We start from the raw sequence: 15991 nt of genomic DNA, 5'->3' as shown, positions 1-15991 counted from the left end.
AGACACCAATATAGTTAAAACTTATCCTGTCTTGTAAGCTGCAAACACTTCAGGAAACACTAGCGGTTTCTGTATAGGTGTAATTGAAGCAGAAGGTCTGCAGAGGATAACTCTGTAGGCTTTCTATAAAACGCGATGTGGGAAAAACCATAATATGTTTCCATCTCGTTTTTATCCTCCAATCTTTATATCGATTGTACCTAACGCTAAGTTGGCACTAGTGTTCGGGTTTTCATTCTTTGGGGTTTCCACCTGAAATCAGCAGAGAGGAAAGTCCTGCTGTATGTAGTTTAGAAAGCATATTTCATATTTTGGAAATGTAACTCATTAATAACTGGTTAATTCCTTTTGAACAATTTTAAGCCATTGGAGACTAGAAGATTAGATGTTATTACTGAAGTATTTAGATATCACAAACAATAAATGTCAAGTGTTATAAATATAAACATTTTCATACCTCATCATATCCCGCAGCTCTTTATAGACAATGACAGTCACTGTCCCATATAGGGCTCACAATCTACATTCCCTATCAGTAGGTCTTTGGAGTGTGGGAACTTCCTGTAGATGGTGTCTTTGGTTGGATTCAAACTTAGGACTCCAACGCTGCAAGGCTACAGGGTTAACCACTGAGCCTCCATGCTGATACAGTACCTTGAGGAAAGTTATAATCTACTTTATTTATCTTCCTACCTTCCGGCCCCACCGAGGTATAACAGGACGAGACATAAGAAACTTACTGGACTGGGTGGCTGGAGATTCCACAATCAGCCAACATGTCCAAACACACAGTGTGAACTTAGGCTATCCAAAGCGGCAGATAAAATAAGCCACCAGGGCTACCCTGAATCATTACTCTGGACTGAATTGTCACATATGGGTGATACCAATCATATTAACATGCCTGCATCTCCATGCATAGTGTGCTTGACTACATACGGTTCACTACTATCCAAAATCTATCAAGCTTTATGAAAACATTGGTCACTATTGAGCTCTGGCCTCCTTCAGGTCACCCCCACCCCTCAATTGTTTCAAAAGAACAAAGAACATGAGGGATCAATCACCTTTTTAGGGCCGATATAAGGAGCCCCTCTAGAATACCACACCAACAATTTATATGCCCATATGAATTTGGCATCTACCCGTGTTTAATCTGTGGTCACTATTGTATTAACAATTGAGGTGACCCTCATTCACCCATAGCTTTTAAGGTGATTCCTTTACTTGCAAATCCACTTTTGTAGTATATTTACGCAAGTGTCCATGTGGACTAGCCTGTGCGGGTGAAACGACATAGATGGTAAGAGACAGACTGACAAAACACAAGTCTGATAACAGGTTCCAAAATGTGCTTCTTCCCATACCTACTCCGACATTAGCCCTAATCATAATATTTCACAACTTCAATCTCACATTTTGGAGCATGTTCTGCAACTATGAGGGGTGGAGACCATATACTCCATTTTAAGTAAAGAGATTACTTTTGGATGCACAGTAATAATCAACTTATATAGCAAATAATAGATTTGAAACCATAAGTTAGGAACTTCAGTGTACAGTACTGCTCACTGCTGTGGCCTTGCCAACATATGAAACTTTCTGCTATCAGGATTGCAGCTGTGGAGGGATATTTAAAGTCAGTTCTCAACTTTCCATGTACCTGCTATTAGTTAATTGGGTACTATTCCGTTATTGGGCCAGCAGCAGCGCAGTTCAGCAGCAGCTTTCGGGACAGCAGTTCAGCAGCGGGAATTACAATGACATCCGAGGACTGCTGGCCCGATGCTTGTGCCCAGTAACCAGTACATCGATGACCCCCCTCCCCCATCCTTCTCCTCCTGCCAGTGCTGCCCCCCAGCTCTCCTTACATCTTCCCCGTACCCTCTCCCCGCCACACGACTAGGCCTCACCTCAGCGCTAGTACCGAGACCGAAAGGAAAGACACCGGGGCTCAATCCAGGCCCTGACAAGAAACACGCCGACTATAGGAACGGTGAGCTACAGCGAGCCGGAGGGACAAACTTTCTGCAGCGTCCGGCGGCTATCTAGTAGCATTCATTGCTCAAGATTTACGGTGAGGCCTATTACAGGGAGAGGGTACGGGGCAGATGTAAGAAGAGCTGGGGGGCAGCACTGGAAGGAAGAGGAGGATGAGGGCATCGATCGATGTACTGCCTACTACACACAAGCACAGCCTCTATCATCGGGCCAGCATCGGCTTAGTCATGTGGCGGGGAGAGGGTACGGGGTAGATGTAAGGAGAGCTGGGGGGCAGCACTGGAAGGAGGAGGAGATGGAGGGGGGGTCATTGATGTACTGGCTACTGGGCACAAGCATCGGGCCAGCAGTCCTCGGATGTCATTGTAATTCCCGCTGCTGAACTGAACTGCTGTCCCGAAAGCTGGTGCTGAAATGCGCTGCTGCTGGCCCGATAACGGAATAGTACCGTTAATTGTACTAGTTAGGCTTGTAGACCTTGTCTACTGATTTTGGGGTCGACTATGAACTCTTAGATTGACCTTCATCAGGTCTAGATTTACTCTTTTGATTTTGATTTCCTGACTACCCTGCATTATGATTATTGATTTCAGATTGTTGAAGTCTGTTGCTCACTAAGCTTCTGAGCAAAACCTGGGCCTCATATCCAGCAAAGAACATCTGGCCTTGAGGACAGGTCTGGTGATGTCATCTGAGCAATCTTAGATTTACTAACCTACACTGAATCCCCCCCCCCTCCTCAAAAAAAAATCTTTTTCTCAATTCTTTAATTTTTAAATATATTTTCCAGTTTTGCATCAAATCTTTTATAATTTTTTAATCATTCTTCAGCTAGTCCTTTTTTCTTTTTCTTTTCTTGCTACAAAGCCGGGGCCCATGTTGTGTAAATGGCGCATTTGCCTGCATTGAAGAACATCTATAAATATGAGGAAATAATGCAGAGGGTATGAACTTCCTTGTGACGGAACCACGATTCAATACTTGGCAAAATAGCTATTTACCATGTTCTTTATGAGACGGGTATTTATTTTTTTTGTGTCATGTTACAGATTTACCATTGCACACTGTTTTTATATTTATATATTATATTTTATACTGATATTGTTTAAGACGGCAGAACGGCCATTCACCATGTTCTCTATTAATTGTTTATTTTTACGGCAAAACACAATCCCTCTACTCATGGTTGAGAGGATTTTTTGGCTGTAATAGGTTTTTTTTTATGAATCTATTTTATTGTACTACTGTTGTGTTTTAATAGATCTAACGAAGGGGTTACGTTTATATAACTTTACATTCCCTGAAACGCGTCATCCTAACCAATACATTTATATTCGACTTGTGTTCCAGTTCTGTACCCCTAAGGTGTGCACCCTCTGGTTTCGTTTTAGTGGAATTAGTTGGATTCTATCAGATTGGTCTGCGGAAGAATACATGAAGTTTTAACGTTAAAGCAAAGTGACTGGAAACCTCTGCGAAGTTTCTGTGAAAAGTGATGTAGGAAGAACCGTGATGTGTTGCCGCTACAGCTTTTTCCACAGCACTTTTTTGCTGCAGAACACTACGTGGGGCCTTAGGCTATAGCTACCTATATTAGTTGTTCCTTCCTTATGTAATGTAACAGCTGTAATACCTATTTCCTGACACTAGAGGACAGCTAACTACCATATCATTGTACTTTGATGGTCATTACAATGGCAGGCGTCAGGTGTCTCCGCATGATAGTAATAAAAAGCAGGCGCAGCTACACCTGTCAGACATTGTGCTTGGTGGTGAAAGCTCAAGTTTATTTCTTCAGGCTCGGCTGTGCTACAGGTGAGTAGAATTGTGCATATATATATATATATATATATATATATATATATATATATATATGAATTTCATCTTGTATGTAGATTATGAGCCCTTATTTATTGGATATATGTATATGGGATTTACTTATGCGATGAATTACACTTTGACTTGCATAATCCTTGTTTATTCATTTCCTCTCTATATTGGATCATTGTAGTTTGCATTTTATATGTAGATATTACCTGTAAGATATTGGTGATTCATGACAATATTAGATATTATTTAGATATCTTATATTTATATATTGGATTACTTAGCTGGCATGTTATGTATGTACCAAGTGCATTGTATATATGTGTAGAGTATATTCATAGATATGCTGAGGAAGGACAAAGTATCCAGAAACTTTCAGCTGTGTATAGCAGTGCCTCTTCTCAATACTCATCTGAATTGCCTGTCTTTAATGGTGTCATAATAAAGTCCTATCACTTTACAAAGGTAAGTGCATTGGATTCTTGAGATATACTATGGTTTCTCCAGAACAGGCAGACTGGTCTTGTAAGGGGCAGGCACTGGCAGTAGGCAGCAACTTGTCACTCACCTGGGCCACAATGGAGGGGCGTGGACGTCCTGGGGATTATTTAAGCACTGGGATCAGGGCAAGCATAAAGCACTTAACACCTGAGTGACAACCAGGATGCCGGGAGCTGGCTGTGTAGCCATGTGCCTCGCTGTGGCAGGTGAGTCCCTGGCACCTATGCTGGCAAGTGGGCAGTGAGAGAGGGGGGAGAAGAGAAGGGAACCACTGTGGAGAGATGGATTTTTATGTAGTGTATGGTATGTCACTGAAAGGTAAAACTGCTCTTCCCATTAGCATTGACAAACTGTGCACTGTACACGTCAAGGTGGAAGATGTAACCCATATGACCAGTGATGTAGGTGCCATAGGTACAGTATGATATGGGGAGGGGTTCTTGCTGCTGCACGAGGCTCTCCTTACTCCTGTGTTACTAAGTATTGACTGTATACTTTACCTACCTGTAATGTATCATCAGCCGCAATCTAGGGATGAGAATGGTATAATCTTGAAACAGATGAGTGCCACAGCCATAGATGGCAGGACAAAGCATCTGTTGTTATAATGGTTGTGTTTAAAAAAAAATAAAAAAAAAGTTTTGGACTTTTTCATGTTTTTTCTATTAACATTGGATGTACATTTACAGGGCAATATGATATTTTGAGGCAATTGATACATTTTTATCTTTCTGTCACCCATATATTCCTTTAGAGATGACACTTTCCATAAAGTTATCTTATACTATTTCTAGTCATTTTGAACACAATCATAGATGTGAAATCCAGCGCAGAACTGCACAAGTTTATTTCTCCTCTCCCCTATATGTAAATCCTGGATATGTCAGATATCTGGAATACACCCCTTACCCTAATCTGACATATATGCCAGGAATCAGGGCCACCTGTAAGATACATATTCCACCCATGTGTGTTGCTTTTGTGAATTACACCATATCATAGAGGTGAATATGAATAAATGGTAATATTTCTCATGCCAGCTCTGATGGAGTTCAGAACTGGTCACTGCCAAGCAGAATATTGAAATTTATGCAGTGAAATCAAACCGTATTCCCTACTGAAATGGAGTGTGACGGATTGCGAAGTGGCGAGATTGGCACACGAGAGCTGAGATATTTATAGGTCTTATCACCCGAGGATCATTGCTATGTGGGGTGTGATACATTTCTAAGGAACTGAGCAGGTTTTCAACTGAATTATAGGTTTTCATGACTGAATTTATGACATGTCTGTGACCACCTGGTGAACTGTACATGACATTGAGATGGGACTAGTCATCCTTTTAGTCTTGAGAATTGCCATCTTGTGTTGTGAACTTTCCAGAGACTTGTCTGTAGTGACCAATCTCTTTATTTTTCTAGTTACTGCCAGTATTTCTTTATCAGAGGTGTCTTCAGCTGTCCTACCAAGCAGTCACACGCGGATAAAGAGATGCTCCTGTAATAGCTGGATGGACAAAGAGTGTATATATTTCTGTCACCTGGATATTATCTGGATAAACACTGGAAGGTGAGTATAACTACATTTTGTAAACTGACAGTATCGCAGACTATCACCTGGATATGACATAGCTGGGAGTCGCTATTGTTGTCCTTGTCTTACATACATATAACCAGTTCAGTCTGCTGCATTGTAAAGCAATATACTGTACATATATGGCGCATAAATAGTTTCCATCATTATAGCTACCAGAAAATCCTAATTTGTTTTCCACTTTACCTATTGTCATAGCCAAATGCTTCCATACGGCCTGGGTAGCCCAGGAAGGCGCAGGAAGAGATCATCTGCCCGATGTCAATGTAAGGACATAAAAGACAAATCCTGCAACGTTTTTTGCCAAAATACAGCATGGTAAGTTAGGTGATGTCTGCCATCCTTATATCTGCATGTAACATGGGATTTTGTTTAACCCCTATAAGGCTGAGGCCCCATGTTGCGGAAACGCAGCTTCATTTGTTGCGATTTTTTGAGCCAAACTATGAGTGGCTAAAAAAAGGAATGGTAAATATATAGGAAGTCTCTTATACTTCTACCCTCTGCTCAATCTACTCCTAACTTTGCCTCAAAAAAATGCAACAAAATCTTCAACAAAAAAATGCGTGTTTCTGAAACGTGGGGCTTCAGCCTAAGGAGGGCTGTAAAGCTGAAAAGCAGTGAGGCTATAGTATATATATCTTTATTTCAACTTCATACGTTGTTCTTTTTACTGTCTACTTTGTACAGTAAAAATATTTTTAAAATAGGTAAGAAGAGGTGAAAAAAAAAATCGTACTCTCCTATCCCCTGTGCTCTGGTGTCCTCCCTACTCGGTCTCGCTGCTCTAGTGTCTTCTAGGAATGAAACTCCTCACAGGTAGTGACATCAAGTATCCTTGTCTGAGGCTGAGGACCAGACCACACTGGGAGGCATCGGAGCCCTGGGGGAGCAGTGAGTGTCATTTTTTTTTTTTTTACACCTCCCCCGGCCTATTTAAAATATAAAATTTTTGCCCAGATGATCCCTTTAATGAGATATTCTAAGTGGATCATAAATCCCTTCTACTCATGTTATTATGTGTCTGCAGGATTAGATAACAGTTTATTTCATACAGTGTAAATTTAGTGTTTTAGTTGTATATTCCAGGTATTTATAGTTATGCTAAATATATTATGTTAAGAATTTAATATTTATCCATTTAAATTAGCAACAGGTATGGTTATTATACAGATAGGCCTATAGAATTAATAGAGGCGACTGCTAACCTATACATTGTACCATAATTGATCATTCAATATGTATATGTTTAATGCCTTCTTCCATGACACTTTTCCACATACAAATAAATACTTTTGGTGGTAACTTAAAAGGATTGTCTGGTGTAAAAACTCACTTTAAAATACCCTAATAGGAAATTTGACTCGATCGCAAGGAGTCCTCATCCACTACCCATAGAAAAGAGTGACGAATTTGGTGTGGAATTTCAGCGCTGAAAAAAAAGCCTCCCATTGACTTCAATGGGTTCCTTTTTCTGCCCCATTGTAGGCGCAGATACTGAACATGCTTTCCTCAGAAGATTTACATACGTGACAGACTTGGGCAGCCTTTGTTAGAACTAGGGCTGCAGTTGGCATGCGGATACAGCTCCCTGCACGCATAAAGTCACTTAAGATGCATCAGTGGTCATTATTGAAATCACTTTTCAGGGATAATTCACCAGGATTTGTGTTGTCTCCCATCTCAGTTGCTTGCTTATGGCACCAGCACAGCTGCTGTGCCTGCACCATTTCTGCACCATAGTGCATGCCCACTACTGTTCCAGCATACTATTGCTGTTCATTCAATTGATCTGTTCATTTATTGGCTTCAAGCACACCTTACTATATTACTGATCCAGTTTCAGCCTCAGTGAAAAATGTCATTGAATTGCATTGAAGGAGATTCATTTCTGATTTGTTGTTTGACTTGAAACTGGGAAACGTTTTCTAGAACATGAAGTGAAACTGAGTTATTTAAGAATCAAAAATGGATGACAAGCAATTTCACTTACAAAGAAGAAATCTGATGGGAAGTTTGACAGAAAAATCAACCTCCAAACTGTTTGTTTAACCTCCTCCACCCAAAAGCAAAAAGTGTGAAAATAGTCTTAGGGTCTGTTCACACTGATTTTTCTGGCAGTAGATTTTGAAGCAGAATCCGCCTCAAAATCCGCCTCCAAAAACGGCTCCCATTGACTTCAATGGGAGCCACTTGTTTCTTTTTTCCGCTAGCTAGTAGTGGAAAAAAGAAGCGACATGCCCTATCTTGCCACGGATTCTGTGGCTGACTCAGGCATGGAGTCTGCGGTGTGAGACTCCCTCCTGATTAGACTCATTCATTCGGGCTTAATCCCAAGCAGAATGCCACGACAGGATGCCGGTGCACTGCATAAGCATGCTGGGCGGCTAGTCACAACGGAATGTTCACATGCGGAACCCATTTTCCGCCATGTGAACATACTCATATACTGATCTTACTTTATCCCTTTAAGTTGTGTAGGCCAATGCTGAGACATCTCACAGAAGCTGAGCTAATTATACACTGACTATTTTAGGCACCGCAAACAATGCTCATTTGTTGTTTTCTTATTTCAATTAACTCTCATAAAGAAGAAATCTTAGACGTAGGCCTCATGTCACAATTAAAGTTGTTACACTGGCAACAATGGCAAGAATATTCTGAACGCGTTTCACAGCATTAAGGGGGCTCTATCAGCAAAATCATGCTGATAGAGCCCCACATATGCGTGCATAGCCTTTAAAAAGGCTATTCAGGCACCGTAAATGTTATATTAAACTACCCCCCGTTTTAAAATAAAACCCTAAAAAAGAATGTTATCTACTTACGCATCGTGCACGATGGGTGGGCATTCAGGGTGTGTCTTCTTCTTCATCCCCGCCTCTTCTTCCTCCGATGTCCTCCGATCCCGTCCTCCTCCGGCGCTCGCGAACTGACACTGATATAAAAAAAATGGCAGGCGCCCAGGCCATTTTTTTTTTTTATCAGTGTCAATTCGCGAGCGCCGGAGGAGGACGGGACCGGAGGACATCGGAGGAAGAAGAGGCGTAGATGAAGAAGACGGTGCACCCTGAATGCCCGCCCAGCGTGCACGATGCGTAAGTAGATAACATTCTTTTTTAGGGTTTTATTTTAAAACGGGGGGGTGGGGGGGTTTAATACAACTTTTACGGTGCCTGAATAGCCTTTTTAAAGGCTATGCACGCATATGTGGGGCTCTATCAGCATGATTTTGCTGATAGAGCCCCTTTAAGACTCGGGTTAATGTGCTATATAGAAATAGGCTAAGTAGTAGAAATAGGCTGCCAAGTAGGGAATATGTATAGAAATGACAAATACCCATCAGTATCAGTAAGGGCTAGTTCACACGGGGATTAGGCCCAAATGAATGGGCCTAGTCCAGAGGGTGGTGTCGCGAGGCGGACGCCGCAGCTGAATTAGCCATGGAATTTGCCTGAAGAAAGGGCAGCTCGCTTCTTTTTTCCGTGAGCGGGAACGAACCACTAACGGAAAAAGGAAATGACCAGCTCCCATTGATTTCAATAGAAGGTGGCAGGATTTTGACGCGGACTCTGCTTCAATATCGTGACCATTTTGCCCCATGTGAACTAACCCTAATAGTATATCATACTGTTATAAAATTGTGGTGTATCCAGGAAACAAAAAAAATGTCATCAGATACAAATGATAAATAACTGAATTAAACTGAATTAAAACAAACAAACCTTGACACATTTTCACTTAGTAATTGGTAAGCATCCATCTTATTAGTTTGCATGGCGTCATTAAAAAGGGACCAGAACGCCAGCCACCTTATATTGCTTCAATAAAAACCCTGTAATAAAGCAATAAAAGAAACCTACATTTAACTCTGTCATTGCAATAGTACAAGCAAATCAATATTCCACTTGTCTCACATCTCCAATGTCCCAAACAAAAATACATCGTTTTAGTGCTAGATGGTAACATGAATTTATTTGCTTTTTTCTTTAAGTAACATATCCGGTGATAAGCATGACTAAGCTACTTGTATCTTCTCTAGGGTCATTGCTGATAGTAAAGCAAGATCAAGTAAGGAAAGACGTCCAGTAAGCAACTTCCTAAACATGAAGAAGTCTCAAGTCCATCTTTTGCGTGTTCTTCGGTAAGATATTATACAAGAATGTTATTACCACCATTCACTGAATTGGAACTAAGATCTGAATGTAACACACTTGCTTACAACATACCAAGCAGAATGTGCTTATCTGTGAGAAAGTAATACATGTGTAGTTGTAAAATGCTATCAAACTTGATTGGTAAATTATATACAAGAGAAAGAAAATTCTTTGGCATGTGGAATTACTGCCACTATTTTACATTCAAGTATAACCTGAATATATATACTGTACAGAATATAATGAAAAGATTCTCTAGTCAAACGTTTTCGTCCTGTGACCTTAGTGACAAACAGAGGCATATAGAATAGCGCTTTCTTACGTTATAGCAATCTTGTGCTTGTTAAGTTTACAGAGATCTCAGGAGCTGCAAGGAACCACACAATTGCCTGAAGAGACCAAAATGACTCCATACAATGTTCTATGCAATGCAATGTCCTATGGATACTATACTTAGGGGCCATGTTAGGGACAACAAGGGGTTCCCTGGATAACGGATACTGTAGAGTTCCAAATTGATTTATATTTTTAAGATCTGAAGATAAACCATGTCACACACACACAGCCCTGCTTGCGAATCAGATGAGTTCTATTTATTGTATTAGTATGTCTAATTCTTATAGTGCTTTCCGGGGAAAGGTCTAGACCAGTGGCATAACTACCGCCATAGCAGCAGAGGCAGCTGCCACAGGGCCCAAAATGTCAGGGGGCCCAAAGGAATCCATGTTTAGAAGCGCCGCGCGGAGCACTTGAAGGCACAGCCAGGTAAGCACTGGCAGGCGCTTGGTCCCCGAACTCTCAGCGCTGGTACATGGGGCCTGCCTGGTTTCTATACATTCTTGCATATTGTGGGTGTATGATAACTAGGTCACCACTCCCCAGGAGATGTTACACGTATTTGACCACAGGTTATATAGGGGCATGGCAGGGGTCCTGATCAGAGGGTCTCAACACTTTGTTCCATCACAAGCCCTACCAGATAATATTACAAGGAGTTCACACACCACTCAGTGCCCATAAAGAACAATCACATGACACATTCGGCTCTGCTACATCCATAACTTACTATTCCCCTCACATGTATGTAGTACTGAGGGGACATAATACTGTGTGCAGGGGCCACTGAGGGACATAATACTGTGTGCAGGGGCCACTGAGGGACATAATACTGTGTGCAGGGGCCACTAAGGGACATAATAGAGCGCGCAGGAATGTGGAGGAGGGGTCGGTCGAAGTCATCAGTCGTGTGTGTGTGTGTGGGGGGGGGGCATGTCAAAAGTTTGCCACGGGGCCCTGCCATTCCTAATTATGCCACTGGTCTAGACCTACAAGATTAATTGGTGTAGGTTTCACTGACAGAAAAAAAAAGAACAATATACAGAACACAAATGTGTCCTCTCACAATTAGTCAGCCTAGATAGGAGTCAGCAGCCTACAGACATGTCCAGGTCTACATCCTTTCACATTCAGAGGGACCTCACCTCATAGCATTTATATATAATTGTTAATATATATATTAGAATACAAAATGGATGACAGATACAAAATGGAGGACTACTCTTGGAGAATTATCTCTAACAGGCCATAATGTGGATATTTTCTGTAAATAACAGATTCCTAGCCATGCTTCCAGTATCTTTGCCTTAGCGTCTTTGAAATGGAAATACTACCAGTCTGTCTGGAACTTCTCATTTTGTTAAAAGCTAGATTTTTTTTTTTTGTTTAACTGAAATTTTATTAAATATTTCATTGAAAAAAACCAAATCATAGGGGTAAGTAGGGCTGTAATCACAGGCCTTTTAATATACAACAGACATCCTTTGGGTTCCAAACAGATCAGAACACCTCTACAGTATGATTTAGTGATAAAGTTAAGTATTCCAGGCTGTGAACATCTCCCATGTGGACCAGAAAATCACCTCCAGAAGGAGGATTAACACTCCTCCAGTGCACAAGTAAAGAAATAGCCTAGCAGTTTTCTTGTCTAGGTGTTTGGGAAGGAGGTTCAACAATATACGTAGTGCAGCGGTACCCTTTTCTTGCACAGAGTCTCTGCCTTCACCTCCATCCAAAAACCAAGAACAATAGAACATTTCCAAAAAATATGATATAAGGTTCCTACTGCACTATGTCATCGCCAATAGTCAGGGAGTATTGTTGGGCTCAGAGAGTATAAGAGAGCAGGGTTATGATATTAGTGCATCAGAAGTTTATTTTACGTTTCTTTTAGCATCAAACACAGGGAGGATTTAGAAGTGCGTGACCAAATGATCTGGTAGAGTTAACTGTTATAGTTAGCTATTTGGAGCCTTCTTTGGGTATAGGGCAAGACCTTTCCTTCACATTTTCTTTTTTTGCTGTCTCCTCAATTTCCTAGTATGATGAGGTTTACGAGGTCAACCCATTAAGTATATAGAATGTAGAGTTTTATTAACTTAAATTTTGCCATTCTGGGGATTCCTTACTGTCCTCTACAAGGTCGTAGGACAGCCAACAACATGACAGTCGAGAAGCATTGGGAGAAGCTACCAAGCAGACAGAATTAGAAATAATACAGTTGTATGTCAGGTGTATTATGGCTGTGCTTTCCATTGGGTGGCTCATGCCTGTATTGTCTTGTTGTCAAGTTTTGGTGGCAATGGATGTGATGTAGAGAAAGATATTAGAACCATCCTTTACAATACTTCACAGACTTCTCTAAAATACATAAACCCAGTATCATCTCTTTGAACCTTACATTAATTTTAGCATATTTAAATCTATCTAAAATATTCGACTTCAATGAAAAATTTGCAAAGCAAAGTTACATAAGAGGCTGTCTGCTTCTGTTTACTCATTGACCTCACCTATATCTTAACTTTTACCTTCTGTTCCTCCCCAGTTTATAGGCACTGGAAGGACATAAATTGCTCCATAAAAATTACATAGATAAGAGGTATAAACAAATGTGAAAATGAATTCCTCTGCAGTGGATTTCAAGGACTCCAGTATTGCTCAGGAAAACTAAGCAACTTTTGTCCTGTGTCTGTACACAAATGATATACAACCTCTGCTTGGCAAACAAAGAAGTCTTAAGTAACACTTTCCTTAAAGGTCATCTCCATAACTAAAAGATAATAAAATTATTATTTAGAAATGATAGGCAACTAAATCATAAGGACCATTGGCATTATGTAAGCAGAAACAATTCTGTACTCTTCCACCAAGCGTCAGGAATTCATGATGAATATGAATCCTATACAGTATATATAGATATATACAGGAATCTTATAATATTCTTTTCTCTTCCACAGAGATGTTGCTGCACACAACACACAAGTGGTCCAGGCCACAAAACACTTCTCAGTGACTACATCAAAGCTGTCTTCAGACTCAACAGTTTGGAAAAGAAAAAGATAAGAACATGAGAGGCGCAGAAAGTGAGGAGAAAGATGTGTTGATAGAGAATGGGAGTCTTGCTTGGCTTACCTAGAGGCAACAGGAGACCAACTCAGGCTGTTCAGCCATTTGGGAAGAGCAGATCCAATTTCCAGCGATAAGGAAAGGAAACCTAAACTGTGAAGACTACTAAAGAATTGCATATCTGTACAGTGTTGAAGAATAAAAGAAGACAGAAACTTTAGGTTCCTATATGTCTGGAGCCTCTATCTGTTTAAGTTGAGAATTTTTCCTGATTTAGCTTTACCACTTCTGTCTGACCATGGCTGTTAGCCATTTACGAAGGAGCGCCATTGGGAGCCAGAGTTGGAGCTTGAGTTGGGCTGCGAAAAATTGGAAGAGTCTTAGTCAATGGTTTGACCTACCAACTCCACAGCAATGGCTTATGAAGTGTGTGGTGTGAGTGTGAAATTAGTGATATACTTGTATAAAAGCAAAGACTGACGGACTTTGTACAGCATTACTGTATTGCTGTGTCTTGAAGGTTTTTTTTAATATACTTTTTGTTCTATGAACATTTTCTAATTATTTATACTTTGTACTTGTTTTAGCTGAAAATATTCAATAAAAGATTAGTTGAATCCCATTAACTTTGCTGTGACTGTGAAATGCAGTATTTTTTTTTTCATACGGGCAAACTGGCATTTGCACCATGTAGGGCCCCAGCCTTGAACGGGAATGAAATTTGTAAAGAAATCTCATCATAATACTTTATTACTAGTTACTTACTTACCTGCATAACTGTATGGCGTTACCAACTCCTCGCTGTCAGCAACAGAAATAGTTTAATTGGTCTTGGACTATGTTTGAAATATGTAAGTAATGGAATATAATATACATATACATCTTATGGTCATAAACATTGCAAGAATCAGCTATAGCTAAACATTATAAAAGTCTAAAGGTTGAACACCAATATATAGCACACAAATGACATACAATTCTTAGTATGCGGCAAATATGAGCACATACAAATAGAAAAGTCTAAATATAACACTGTTAAGATTTGGAAACTTGAACTAAGCGACAGTAAACGAAAGCTTCACCATTATTGCAGTGTAAGTCCAACAGCACTTGGGGTCAGAGAGCAACCGCACAGCTTTCTGAAGTCACACCTTTGTCACCTTATGGTCTATGGAGTTACTGATAAGATAAGTTGAAATATATGAAGTGACATCTCTGTCTGTAATTTATGTCCAATTATTATCCTCATGAATGTTTATCTCATGTATAATGTACTTATTAGTGACTGATGATTCTATCTGCTGCATGAATTAATGAGATAAGTATATCTATAAAGATTTATAATATGTAGCATAGCAAGTGAATATGTTAATGTCTTTACACTGGCCATACACAATCAAATGGCAGTTGAACCTGCTGATTCTGTTGAGACCAGTTGTCCATCGAATGTTTATGGAGGCCTTCCAGCTCTTCCTGGTGCATTCACATGGAGTAACATGCCGCGTGACCTGGCACGTATACGCCGTGTAAGATTTTGAGCGCCGTATACGCTCCCATTGATTTAAATGGAAGCTGGGAACGTATACGCCGCGTTATTTTGCGTCCGCAAAATCACGGCCACAAAGTAACGCGGCGTATACGATCCCGGCTCCCATTGAAATCAATGGGAGCGTATATGGCATTCAAAATCTCACACAGCGTATATGTGCCAGGTCACGCGGCACGTTTCTCCGTGTGAATTAACAGAAGAATAGAGAAACTGAATTTTAACTTGAATCTGTAACTAGAAATTTAACTTGTAACTTTTAACCATAAGCTGCTAACAAAATAGTTTGACAGTATTGTATATTCCTCCCTTCTCCTTATTCACTACAACTATGCTCAAGCTCATACTGCTTGTGCCCCTTAATTCTATGAAAGGACATACAACACTCACTTTGTTTCCTTTGGTGGCTGCACATCCGGTATATATAGACCTCATGCTGCCCCAGAATTGCCAGTCACTAGTCTAAACTCACAGTCCAGTAAAGGTTGAAACTATATAAAAGTGATCATATCATACTTTCTTGATCAACTTTCTACTTCCATAAAGACACATTATGAAGAACTTAGTTTGAAGGTAAACTCACAGTGTTTCTGACATGATGGTAGAGCAAGTGAAACACAACGTGTACCAGGGGTCACACAGGAGTGGGAACGGGATGTAAAAATTGCTATAGAGCTAGTGTAGGATGGAGCTGTTTGGGTTCTTGGAGAAATTGGCAGACTATGCCCTGAGCTACAGGTTCTGTTTTAGGGATGGGCTACACCTCATTGGGTGGGTGTACCTGTGTTTGGGGAACAGATGGATAGAAGGTTGAAGGAGTGTTTAAACTAAGGACTGTGATTGGGCTATAACATGTAGAGGGCAAGATAGTGTACATAGGGAACCAGGGCTAAGTAATGTAACTAGGGGTGGGAGGGAGCTAGTGTGAGGTCAGAACAGTTAGTAGGTAAAGAAGTGAAAGGGA

At 40.5% G+C, this 15991-nt stretch overlaps 1 protein-coding gene across 1 annotated transcript; it reads left to right on the top strand.

Moving 5' to 3' along the window:
• The first annotated feature begins 4490 nt into the window (after window positions 1-4490).
• LOC142193732 (endothelin-1-like) lies at window positions 4491-13956 on the top strand. The gene is made up of 5 exons (XM_075262731.1): window positions 4491-4535; window positions 5751-5898; window positions 6121-6240; window positions 9965-10066; window positions 13373-13956. The coding sequence occupies exons 1-5, from the start codon at window positions 4493-4495 to the stop codon at window positions 13476-13478; spliced, it is 519 nt and encodes a 172-aa protein (XP_075118832.1). The 5' UTR covers window positions 4491-4492; the 3' UTR covers window positions 13479-13956.
• Window positions 13957-15991: the final 2035 nt, after the last annotated feature.

Source organism: Leptodactylus fuscus, chromosome 2 (genome assembly GCF_031893055.1).
Source record: "Leptodactylus fuscus isolate aLepFus1 chromosome 2, aLepFus1.hap2, whole genome shotgun sequence".
NCBI classification, from domain to species: Eukaryota; Metazoa; Chordata; class Amphibia; order Anura; family Leptodactylidae; genus Leptodactylus; species Leptodactylus fuscus.
Note: the sequence above shows the minus strand (reverse complement) of the source record. Positions and strands in the feature narration are given on the sequence as shown.

Coding starts and splice junctions, on each gene's coding strand:
- LOC142193732 (XM_075262731.1), top strand. CDS start 4,493: ATGCCGGGAGCTGGCTGTGTAGCCATGTGCCTCGCTGTGGCAG. Junction 5,899..6,120: donor ATCTGGATAAACACTGGAAG/GTGAGTATAACT, acceptor CTATTGTCATAG/CCAAATGCTTCCATACGGCC. Junction 6,241..9,964: donor TTTTGCCAAAATACAGCATG/GTAAGTTAGGTG, acceptor TATCTTCTCTAG/GGTCATTGCTGATAGTAAAG.